At 34.9% G+C, this 13,085-nt stretch overlaps 1 protein-coding gene across 1 annotated transcript in view; it reads left to right on the top strand.

The window, feature by feature from the left end:
- LOC117105994 (late secretory pathway protein AVL9 homolog) overlaps positions 1 to 12,877 on the top strand; it is a 21,710-nt gene extending 8,833 nt beyond the window's left edge. Inside the window, exons 9-14 of the mRNA XM_033247297.1 lie at positions 993 to 1,127; positions 1,764 to 1,899; positions 4,764 to 4,844; positions 5,751 to 5,868; positions 7,126 to 7,179; positions 9,360 to 12,877. Of these exons, the coding sequence (XP_033103188.1) occupies positions 993 to 1,127; positions 1,764 to 1,899; positions 4,764 to 4,844; positions 5,751 to 5,868; positions 7,126 to 7,179; positions 9,360 to 9,540 (705 nt within the window). The 3' untranslated portion in view covers positions 9,541 to 12,877. The remainder of the gene's footprint in view (positions 1 to 992; positions 1,128 to 1,763; positions 1,900 to 4,763; positions 4,845 to 5,750; positions 5,869 to 7,125; positions 7,180 to 9,359) is intronic.
- Positions 12,878 to 13,085: the final 208 nt, after the last annotated feature.

Genomic DNA, 13,085 nt, shown 5'->3' on the forward strand with positions numbered 1-13,085 from the left:
CTGGCCAGTACTGTGTACTAACTAAATGGTGTTGAATTTACTGTTTAATCAAGGACTTTTAACTGTTACCAGGATAAGAAGCTGGCTGGTTAAGCCGTCTAACTTGAATTAGCCTTATGTGTGGTATTGTTATGCAAATGAGCCAGATAAGCACAATCTGCACATGCTCAGGAAAACAAAACTTTCCTTAGCCACACCATGGCCACACTGCGTATCGGCTAGGCGTACAGCTAGGCCTACAGCTAGGCCTAGCCGAGAATTACGGTACAGTTAAAAACAAAGCAAAATAAGGGTACTAATTTCACTTGGCATGCAAATCAATCATACTTACACACTTAAAAACAAACTAGTCTACCAATAAAATCATCTGCAAGTTAAGATATAAGGCAAGTATGTCTACAAATCTGATTTTAAATTGATGTGAATAGGCTAGCCTAGACCCGGCCTAGGCCATGCTAACCGCTTATAAAAATGCAGAAAAAAGACCCAAAACAAATTAGAATGAAGTTATCAACTAACTAGTGCATTAAAATTAATCATATACTTACTACTTAGCTATATAAAATTAAAATGTATTGTTCACAAACGCCAATATTTGGATTTTAATACCCCTTTTCCACGAATCGGTAGACATCTTGAAGTGATGACAAACAGCCTAAGTCAGCGGTGCGTAACAAACAAAAATAAGATAAGCTAGGCCTAGCTGTTGTACGCCTGGCCGATACGCAGTGTGGCTAAGGAAAGTTTTGTTTTTCTGAGCATGTGCAGATTGTGCTTATCTGGCTCATTTGCATAACAATACCGCACATAAAAGGCTAATTCAAGTTAGACGGCTTAAACCAGCCAGCTTCCTATCCTGGTAACAGTTAAAAGTCCTTGGTTTAATATCTGTTTAATAATAACTGTTTCGTAACTTACAGGTACAACAGTTTAATAACTTAAGGATACTGTTTATATAGCTAATAAACTCTCAAGTACTATTTTCTTTTCAGGGATCAATATGTCAGCCTTACATGGCCCTACAGCAGCATGATCTCCTGCAAGATGTAAACGTCAGGTGCTTTCTAGTAGGTGCGACCAACATATTATTCAAGCAGAAAAAACATCTTCTTGATGTCATAGTAGAGGTAAGCATAACCTTAAATACTCAAGCAACATTTACCAAATTACCAGGCTAAAGTATAATTGATTAGTAATACAGTAAAAAAAAGGCAATTCAACAAAAGGGATACTCATCACTGCAAGGCAACACAGTGCAAGGTTACAGGCCATTGATCTTATTTTTGGCACCTACAACAACTTGAAAAAGTTTCAGAGAATGACAAAGTGCATTTACTGCTACTAATACAGAACTTCTACTGCTACTACTGTGCTTCTTTTAGAATTACTACTCTCGCCTCTCCATAGGAGAAGTGAAGGGTATTGCAATAGCACGCATCTGTGTGTGTGTCCTTCCAGACGCATAACTCAAAATCTCAGTCCTCCTCAAATTTGGTGCAAGTAAGATGCATTTATATATATATTTTGGCCACAATTAAAGACAGAGCCCCCTTGATCGGATCATTTGGCCGTGTTCAGCTAGTCCGAGCTGACCCAAGCGGATCGACCGCGGACCGGAGTGGGGGTTGTGTCAAAGTCCAACCGTTGTGAAAACTTGCCCAATTGATGGCCTTGCCACGCGAGGCCTACACTAGGCCTCATTTGGCTAGCAGTAGCATGTTACTCCAATCTTATTTTCAATATAAATTTCTTTTCTCATGCAGCCTGATGAAGGCAAGATGCTCATTCTGGACAATGATTTAAAGCGTGAATTAAGTCTAAGCACTGCAGATTTTCGCTTTGCTGATGTCATCGTGAAAAGCGTAATGGGAGACAATGATATCATGTTTGATGGAACAGGTATGCAAGCACATTTCATTGTAAATACGTAAATGCTCAAATAAGCGCCGCTCTCGAAATATAGGCCGCACCTAACCTGATTAATTTAGATAAGGGCTACTCTCGATTGAGCACCGCAGCAATTAATTGAGAGTATATATTACTCTTGTGTGTAATGGAACACTTTGAGAAAAAGGATTTTAAATACAACGTATACAGTGTTAAAATAAATAATTAACACAACGAAGACACAAGCATTTCTTTATAAACGTTTAGGACCTACTGTATGATAGGCCTACTGAACTACTAGAATATGTAAGATAGGTAACATGGGGAAGGGCATGGAAAGCGCTATGCCAATATTTTTTATAACTGCCGCTCTCGAATAAGCACTGCTCTCGAATAAGCGTCGCACTGAAGCCTCCACAGCGCTTATTCGAGCATTTACGGTATTTTCTGGTCTCATCGCCATCATTTTCAACATGTTAAGTTGTATGTCTATTCAAAATGGACATGAATAAAGAAATATTAAAGGATGAATTTTTTAATATAAAACAATTTTGAATAACTAGACTAACTTCAGCTAGATATGTGATGATGTCACTTGTCCATCCTACCATTCTATAATCTACCTCATACCCACTTACGTTACTTGTACATCTGACCTACTTACACTCATAAACCATATACCCTACTTGTACATCTGACCTATTTACACCCACGTATCATATACCCTACTACTTTTTTTTTACTCTGACCTATTTAGAGCCATGTACCATATACCCTACTTGTACATCTGACCTATTTACAGCCATGTACCATATATCCTACTTGTACATCTGACCTATGTACAGCCATGTACCATACCCTACTTGTACATCTGACCTATTTACACCCATGTACCATATACACTACTTGTACATCTGACCTATTTACAGCCATGTACCATATATCCTACTTGTACATCTAACCTATGTACAGCCATGTACCATACCCTACTTGTACATCTGACCTATTTACATCTATGTACCATATACACTACTTGTACATCTGACCTATTTACAGCCATGTACCATATATCCTACTTGTACATCTGACCTATTTACACCCATGTACCATATACCCTACTTGCACTCTGACCTATTTACATCCATGTACAATATACCCTACTTGCACTCTGACCTATTTACATCCATGTACAATATACCCTACTTGTACATCTGACCCTGTATACACCCATGTACCATATACCCTACTTGTACATCTGTCCTATTTACAGCCACGTACCTTACCCTACTTGTACCTCTGACCTATTTACACCCATGTACCATATACCCTACTTGTACATCTGACTTACTTACACCCATGAACCATGTACCCTACTTGTACAATCTGACCTATTTACAGTCATGTACCATACTTGTACTATGACCTATTTACAGCCATGTACCATATACCTTACTTGTACATCTGACATATTTACACCCATGTACCATACCCTACTTGTACATCTGACCTATTTATGCCCATGTACCATATATCGTACTTGTACTCTGACCTATTTACACCCATTTACCATATATCCTACTTCTACATCTGACCTATTTACACCCATTTTCCATATACCCTAGTTGTACATCTGACATAGTCACACCTGTGTACCATATACTATACCTTACTTGTACATCTGACATATTCACACCCATGTACCATATACTGTACCCTACTTGTACATCTGACCTATTTACACCCATATACCTAGCCTGGATTCCAGGCCCTAATTTTAGGTTACTCACTCTTTATTGCACTTAGTGCGCGCCATACCTAATTTAATTGGCGTCCCATACTCGATTTCTTTTTTTTTCGAATTAGGGCCTGGGCAAACGATTCATGCGTGCAAGTTCCCACATCAAATTTGATGTGGGATATCGTATGCATGACTGATTTTGTAAATCACGTGATTGGCTAACTTCATGCATATTAATCAATCTTCGTAAAATTTTCAAAATTGAAGATGCGGATGTCTCGACTAGAACAAGCTCCAGCTCCCTTTTGGCTACCTACTTGAATTAAAACAGTTTAATTAATAGTTCTGACCTGCTGAGAATGACATGGACTGATAACCGTAGGCTATACTAACCTTGCTCACCGCTAGCTGCTACAGATTTAGGCCTTCAGGGTAGAATATTGTTAAAAAGGTAGGCCTCTGTAAGTAAGAACTTAAAAATACGCCAAGCCTCTACTACTAGTCTAGGCTAGGCCTACTACTCCTGACTCCATCCAGACGAGGCCTGAGCCATCTTCCTGGAAAGTTAAAGTTTTGTTGTATTTGTATGGTATGCCATCAAGTCTAAGCTTGCCAAAATTAGTCTTACTAGGGTCTATTCTAAATATTTTAGGCCCGTTTTATTAGGGAGGACTATTTAAATTTAGTCATGCCTAACTAGTCGACGCGAGTGACTCAGTTTCGTGGCTCCGAAAATATAAACATTTGATTGGTTGAAATTGTTTATTTTGGTCCGCCCATTTATCCAAATACGGAATATAAGATTACGTCATTCTTTTGGCATCCTGGTGCCTGATTTCAGTGTTTTACAAGTCGCTTATTCCGTCTATCTCTAAATTAACTTTCTCTTTGGTGGCATTGTCCAGAATGAGAAAAATAATAAAAAAATAAGAGACTTGTGGCAAGTCTACCATATACCATATATTGTACTTGTACATCTGACCTGTTTACACCCATTTACCATATAGCCTACTTGTATATCTTATCCTTCTACATCACCCAAATACTTGAACACCAAATCCTATGTATGTCTACTGGTACATGTGATCTGAATCATTGGATATTTTTCGTTATTGATAATTTTTTTTTTTAAATATAGGATGGGAAGGAGGCAATGAGTGGATAAGGTCTCAGTTCCGCCAGTACATGATATCGCTTCTGGCATCCTGCCTAGAACCAGGTAACTATTCCAACAATATACTGTGTAAAATTCAAGGCCTGTGTATTTTTTTCTATGCCAAAAAGTTTTGTTCACTTCACAATTCTTAATAAAATGGATAATGACGATGATGATGACAACACTAATGATAACAACAATAATCATAATTCTGATAATAATAATCAGCAATAACAAACTGTAACGTCAGTAACAATAATAGTAACAGTAACAAATACGATACATTATTATAATAATAATAAATATTAATAAAATAGTATAGAGATAAGCATCTCAGTAAAATCAGGAGTCCCAAGTCTACCGCAAGTCGCGGGAGTCTCCCAGAAATTGTACCAGCCTCCCGCCAGCAAGCAATAATCTCCCGGAAAATAACCCATCTCCTGCAAATTATTAAATCATAATATTTTGCATCTTTTTACTACTGTATTATCAATTTTCTCACGGAAATGAGTTCCAATTTGTATCACCTTGCACATAAAAATAGAATTAAATGTTTTAAGAAAGCTCATTTATGCAAATCTCATAGAACCAGCCAATTCTATATCACCTCTCAGGCGATTGCCAACTGTGCTAGACTGCCTTGGTTGACAATTTCTGTCCCCAGTGTTGTACTTTCTTTGCCCGAGGAACCTAATAATTAAATGATCAATAGTTATTGTTATTGTGATAGAATAGACAATAACTGGATTTGCGCCTGAATTCAACTTTGGCCATCAGGCGCAAGCTCGGTGGTCTAGAGGTATGATGCCAGGCTAGTGATCTGGAGATCGTGGGTTCGAGTCCCACCCGAGAACAACTTACGATTTTTTTTCGCAATTGTTTTCAAACATACTGAGTATTCAGTACATTTCCACGTCAGGTAGGGCAAAATTACACCTATAAATGATCAATCTTTTGTATTTTTAACAGACAGTGAAAATCATACGCATGACTTCAATGAGCATTTCATCGAGGCTTGGAGAAAAACACACAACTACCAAATTTGGAGAAGTAAGACTCACAGTGGTATAAATAGCCAGTTAGCAGGGTATGTAGTATTACAATCTCTTACATACATTAAATCTTGAATGTATTTATCTCTGTGTATCACCATGTAGCTTGCTTGGAAATGCTTATAAGGTATAGTCACGACTTGGGTTATCTGCTCTACCAAAACCCTATTGTGAAACAAGCCATATTCAGTATTTTTAGGTCTTCATGTTTTCATAATTTCCAAGAGAGTAAAAGTTTTCCTGTAAAGGTAGGAGAATAACCCATAACTCGCAGTGTCGTCCGTGACTACCTATTGGCCGTAAAGAGGCGCTTATAGTAGCTTCATGTTCACATTATTTCACAACATTGGCTGAAATGAATCATAGTATCAGGGTAACCCCCTACTCTTCCAAAAGATGCAGTGTACACAAGTCCAGTATACTGGACTTCCATTTAACGTCTTTTCCGAGAAGACTTGGTTCTACCAAACGAACGTGGGTGAGGAGCGGCTCAAACCAGCACCGATGTTAAGGCTGTAGTTAACAGTGCCCCCGCCTTACTGTTCGGGGACTCGATTTGCCCAAAGTTTATACAACTTTTTGCCAGAAATGCAACCAAGCTCTCAATTCACAAAAACATCAGTGGCAGTTATCTTCACATTTTTGGAGAACACAAATTAATCTTGGCCTCTATGTACTTTGGAGAGTGATGTGTTCAAATTATGTTCATCATCACACACATATGGAAGTTATCTCCAGGCGAGCTTTGTTACCACAACAAGAAGAAAGCACAAATACAAGTTTTTACAATGATCTGACACTGTGTGACATGGCGATGGGTCTGGTCACATGTCTGGTCATGTCATTCCTGATGCTCATCGCTATATCAGCCATTGTTGGCTGACATAGCTAGTCCCTTCTGTTTTATAGACCTGCTAAGCTCTGCCTCTGGGATATTGTTGTTAAGGTCAATGACAGTGTTAAAAACATACACAAACATCTGCGTGTTAGACATGCACACATTCTTGGCCCTATTCTGATTGGTCAATTGTTAACCAGAAAAGTCTATTGTATAGAAAGTTCATGCTTGCACATAGTGTCCTGGGCCTGATAAAACAAGTTCTAGTAATCTTAAAAGCTCAGCTAACGGTAACAATTTGTAACTATTCAAACATAGTTATTTACTTATGTTTGAATAGTTACAACTGGTTGCAGTTGTAGCTATTTACTTTTGTTTGAGTAGTTACAACTGTAACAAGTTGTAACTATTCAAACGTAAGTAAATAACTGTGTTTGTATTTTGTTTCTTCCAGTCATCCATGCAAAGGGCAGTTGGGGGTAGCAGACATGAAAATTAGATTACAAAGGTAAGAGCAACAATACAAATAATTTATAATGTAATATTGCCACTGGTTCACTGATTATAATAATAAACCAATAATATTTAACTATCGTATTTATTCAAGTAAACGCCCTAGGGCATTTATTGTTGAGAAGGGTTTTTGAGGGATAGTTTATTTAAGGGAGGCGTATATTTGAGCAAGGTATTTATTTATTTTTTTTTTGGTTAAAATGATATGTATGTACTCAAATAAATGCCCTTTAATTTCACTGTAAATGACAACAACACATAATTACTGTCAAAATGTGTTGCATTTAGGGGGCATTTATTTGAGGTAGGGGCTCATTCCAAACAAGCAGGTATAATGAGGCTATGAGGGGCATTTATTAAAAGCAGGACGTTTATTTAAATAAATATGGTAATGTTTTAACAAGACGTGTTGGTAGAAATCATGTTAAAACACTGTTCTACAAGATACAAGATTAATTTATTGTGCGCAACTCGAATCACATAAGATTCAGGTTACAATAATTTCATAAGAAAAGAACGTAAACAAGGAGCAGGTTACATAAAATAAATATGATAAGAAAACAAGCATATAACATTTGGTAAGGTATGGCATATGTAATTATAAAAATAAGTATAATATTACATTCTCAGATTCGGACATTGGTCATTTCCATTTCGGTAAACCATTGCATCTTGCATGTTAACGAAATAGGCATGATAAAAACTAAACAAATAACAAAGGTTATAAAACTCAAGGACATGCAGAACAAGATTGAGTACTTGACCCTAATACATAGTAACCTAGATCTATAATGAAACTCCTAAAAATGTTGCTTAATTGAGGAAGAGCTGATTCCATATTTGAAATTTTGATTTAACAGTCTGAGGCTTGTCATTCTAAAACCAGCGTACTGTCGCCAAATGTTAAACTGAGTAAATAGCATACGAATGTAGCAGTATTGTATACTTTAGTACAGAGAATCCGTAATATTTTTACTCATAATTTAATATTAATAAGTCAATTCCCGTAAATTGTAACTTTTTTAAATAATTTTATTGAAATTGTAAGGCTCGCATACAGTTCGGCCTTTAGGCCACGACTTGTGACTGCTTTTAATGTGGATGTTGTGATGAATAAAAGTGAAATGAATGAATGATGAATGAAGTGACCTATTATGCTAACGCTTATAATTTGAAGAATATGAATATATTTACAAGTAAATTTTCTTATTTTGGTCACTGATACTGATTTTGGCATGGCAAGCCCCATATAGTTACTTGAATCTTAAATAGATTGGATCCTTTCTAAAGCTATCAAGTCTTCTGCGACAAATATCTGGTCTGCTTATAATTAGCATGATGATTTCATGTCACACTCATACAACTCTCATAAAACTTTCTGATGTGGACAGATTATAAAAAATTAATAGACTTTCTTAATGCATTGTAATTTACACGAAGTATTTGTTGTTATGTCTGCTAACAATCTGTATTCTAAGGAAATGTATTAAAATATGTAATGATATATAATAATGATGATTTATTGTATGATTAATAACTATAATGATGTGAACAGTTTTGATACATTTTAATAATTTGTTTATTGTCAGGAATGATAATGATTCGTTTCATTTTCATTGTTTAAACCTTTGCTAAATAATAATATCAATTTGTTCAGAATATGTATATGGCAGGTGAATCCCATTGGGAATAGGAGTTAATTTTCCTTTATAACCTACTATCTCTATCTTAGAGTAAAACAGAATAAATAATAATAATAATTAACAATGATTAAGATAATGAGTTAGGTGATACTGACAAAATATTGACAATGATAATAATAATAACAATAATATAATTAAATGTAGATGTGAATGATATTGAAAATGATCCGGATATTTTTTATCATATCCACATTGCTAACATATTGTTTAGTACACAGGTATCGATTGCCTCAATGGGCATGGCTCAATCTATAGCCCAAAAAGGATCTCCAGTCTGTGCTATGCCTAGAAGCAAAGTCAAATGGCATTATACAGTATACGGATGACCTGTAGTTCTAACCATGATCACAAAAATAGTGGTCAGTACTTGTGATTCAAGTTTAATATGAATGAATAAGAAATCAAATAAGATGATGAAGATGATTGTGATGGTTTTGTTTGTAAGATTATTGTTTATGTCAATTTCTTGTAGTGCAATGCAAGCCAGCGAACGTGGTCGTAAAATCAACAACGCTTTGAGTAAAACCACAGTAGCAATCAGCAATGCTCGCTCAGCCATGTCGTCATGGTTCACCAGTTTGGCCCAGGAATGGAAGGAGGAAGATGCTGCTGATGAGGGAGCAGACAACACGGATTTCTCAAAAACACTGTAATTCAGTGTGTAGTTCCAGCCAGAATCACACTAAACACATCATAATAACAGTGTGCATTTGTTTTGGCGCCCATATCCAACATAGAGTAACAGTGTACGTTTGTTTAGTGCCCGTATCCAACACATCATAATAACAGTGTACATTTGTTTAACACCCGTATCCATCAAAGAAGATACCGTAAAACTTCAAATAGAAGTCCTATGAGCTTAATCTTGAGAAGAAGCCTATCTTGAAAGGAAGCCCCTTCTTTAGTTTGCAAAAGTACGCTTCAAAAGATGCCAATCTAGAAAAGAATCTCATGAGCTGGCTTCTATTCAAGATAGTAGGGGCTTCTTTTATTATAGTAATTCCCAAAATTTACAGCATTCATTTTTAAAAGAAGCCCCCACCTCCCACCTCTTTACTTTGCAAAAGTAGTCTCTAAAATTCTATTTAAGGTTTTACAGTATCCATGGTGCTTGATATGTGGACAAGTAGCCTGTTCAGTGCACACTATATCTCACATTCTTAAAATAGACTTGACTTGGACTACGACTTCGTCGCTCAAATACCCACTAGCTTGCTATGAACGCAGGTCAGTTTTATAGCCAACTAACTTGGGCAAGATTAATAATGTTTTTCAATATAATGAAATGATCGTAAATAATGAGGATAATTATTTTTTCTGTATGAATTGTGATAAAAATTTTCTATTATTATCTCACTATTTGTTAGTTGCACTAGAGGAATCTTTATAACGATTAAATTTTTACCAAAGATATAACTATACATGTCTGGTCAGGGAGATGAGTTTTGATTTTTAAGTGTAAGTGTAGTTACAAGAATATGATTGTTAAATGCTGTCTGAAGCTTCATTCGCAGTTAATTAGGAATAATATAAGATTCCACTTTTGATCAATAGAACAGTAAATTATTGTAAATAGTTTTTGACAGATACTTGCGTGCTGTTGATTTTTTTTTGTGAGATAAATGAATTTAATTGTTTTTTCTATTTTGTCTTATTTGAAAATTGAAAAATTTTGGCTGGGCCCATTCAATTTTACATTCAGCATTAATTTTCTGATGATGAGACGGTGCTTTCCTTTTCTTCAACACAATGTAATGTTTGTAGTACCACCATTATTATTGTAGAAGTGGTTTGGCACGGCAGGAACAGTTTGTTTTCACTTGAAGTCTGGGTTTCCATCCCTCGCTGTGCATTTCACTTGTGCCCTTGAGCAAGGCACTTTATCTGCTTTGCTTCTCTCCACCCAGGAGTAAATGGGAACCTGGTGGGATTGCCTGCTCCTGCACTGATTACCAGCAGCAACACTTAAACATGTGGACATAATGGCAGGGGTCAAAAGCGCTTCATATCTGCAAACCAAGGCGCTATATAAGTAACCGAATAATGATGATAATAATGTTTATTATAAACTCACTTTGCAGCGCTTATTCTGCACTACCGAGCTCAGATAAGTTGTGTAACCCTAAAGGTTGAAATTAATTATGCTAAATATATGTTAATAGAAATTCCTCTCTGTATCTTTATTAATTTTTTTAATTTGATTATTTAATTGATGTAAGCACTGACACTTGTGTTTTATATATGCATATATGATATTGTGTATACAAAATGATGTAAATATTAGCGATTTTAAAGCTGTCATAAAAGTAAATTTTATTTCATTAAAATCCAACAGTGATAAAAATTACTTGATTGTAGGACCACATTAGAAATAAGTTTACGTTTAAATGCCTGCAATTTTTGTAATTCTAGAAATTATTTTGTGATTTTATTTTAAATCTTGTTTGTGTGGAATTTCTGAATAAACAATGAAGATAAATTAAAGGTATGTGTATTAGTAGAGCATTAGTAGAGCAAAAATCTTTGAAATTTCCATATTTCCACTTATTCTTTTTTTAATATATTTTTATGCTTTGGTACAAATACAAAAGTACAATTAGAAAATAGGTTACAGTAAAACCTCGAAATGAAGCCCAGTGGGCTTAATCTCGAGATGAAGCACATCTCGAATTGAAGCCCACCTCTTTAGTTTGCAAAATTAGCTTTGAAAAGAAGCCCATCTCAAAAACCATGGGCTTTTTTTCAAGATGGCATAGGTGGGCTTCTTTTCAAGATGGCAAAGGTAGAATTCTTTTCGGGATAGTACAGTACACTGTGCATGAATTTCTGAAAACAAAATAAATTAAAAACAAGGTACTATATAAAAACACAACATATGTATTGATTGTGTTCCTGTGTGGTAGCACATGTTTAATTTATGAAAATATAAATTAAAAATTTACACATATTTGATAAATTGCATGTAATTGAAAACAGACGATTGCAACAAACAATAATACTCCAACTATATTTAAAATTTACAATAGTATGCCTCAGATAAAAATACTGCTTTTATATTTAGTAATATTGTTCTGTGTTTCTAAAGGTTCATTAGAAAATTTTATTTTCAAGTTAGTATTAGTATATTATTATATTTAATGCTTGTGATAGACCACGTAGATGATTCTGAAAAGAACTGTTGTTTGTTGAGGCAAATAAAATTATGAATATGAATTATAAAGGTCCATTCAAGCAAAAAAAATTCTGCATTGTTCTCAACAAACAACAGTTCTTTTCATAATTACATATGTGGTGTACCGCAAGCATACATGTATGATTATTTCGACAAGGTCTATTATCATTAGTATGGTACCTGACACATGTACAAGGAAGATTTCCCTTTGTTAAGTACCATCTCATGTGAGGCAAATAAGATTATGAATATTGATTATAAGGTTCCGTTCAACCAAAAAAAAAAAATAAATCTGCATTTTCCCCTTAATATATACTACTGAAAAGCACCTAAATGTGTAGTTCTCTACTCATATATAACCGCATGTACTGTGTTAAAATTATTTGTGAAATTACCATTATGTATATTTCGTTTTTTTCTATATATATTATGTATTTGTTTTTGTTCTAGAACAATGACTACTATAATAATTAGTACATATCTCCCTCCAATTACAGACCATTTTTGGGTCTGTGGTTTCCCATGGTCTTTAGCAGCTTTGGTCTCTAATTAGAATAATAAAGATAAGAGACATTAGTTAATGGGACCACAGAAAAGTGGTTTTAATTGGAGGTTGTCTTTAATTGGATGGGTCTTGATTAGAGGGAGACATGCACTTAAAATAATTATGTATATTGTCATATTTACAATACTTTCGTTATAATAATTAGGTGGCATTGTACAGCATTGTTATTTAAATTAAAATTTATTTTTGAACAATCAATATAATGTACTAAGTGATTTATTATTGATTAAATGTACCCGCAAAAATAACTATATTTCTTTTATCAAATTAGTTTACTTCATAAAAGTCACTAAAAAATTGGGGTTTTTTTTGGTTTTTTTTTTTGGTTTTTGTTTAGGCCTAATAACTATAGGACAGTATATTATTTTGCGTTTTGTGATTTTTAATTTTTATTTGTAAAACGCAAGTGAATATAAATAGTATTAGATACTATACTTGCATGCATCACTTTTTCAGAATGA

This window comes from Anneissia japonica, unplaced genomic scaffold (assembly GCF_011630105.1).
Source record: "Anneissia japonica isolate Jap-2015-1 unplaced genomic scaffold, ASM1163010v1 scaffold284860_len1800451_cov186, whole genome shotgun sequence".
NCBI lineage: Eukaryota > Metazoa > Echinodermata > Crinoidea > Comatulida > Comatulidae > Anneissia > Anneissia japonica.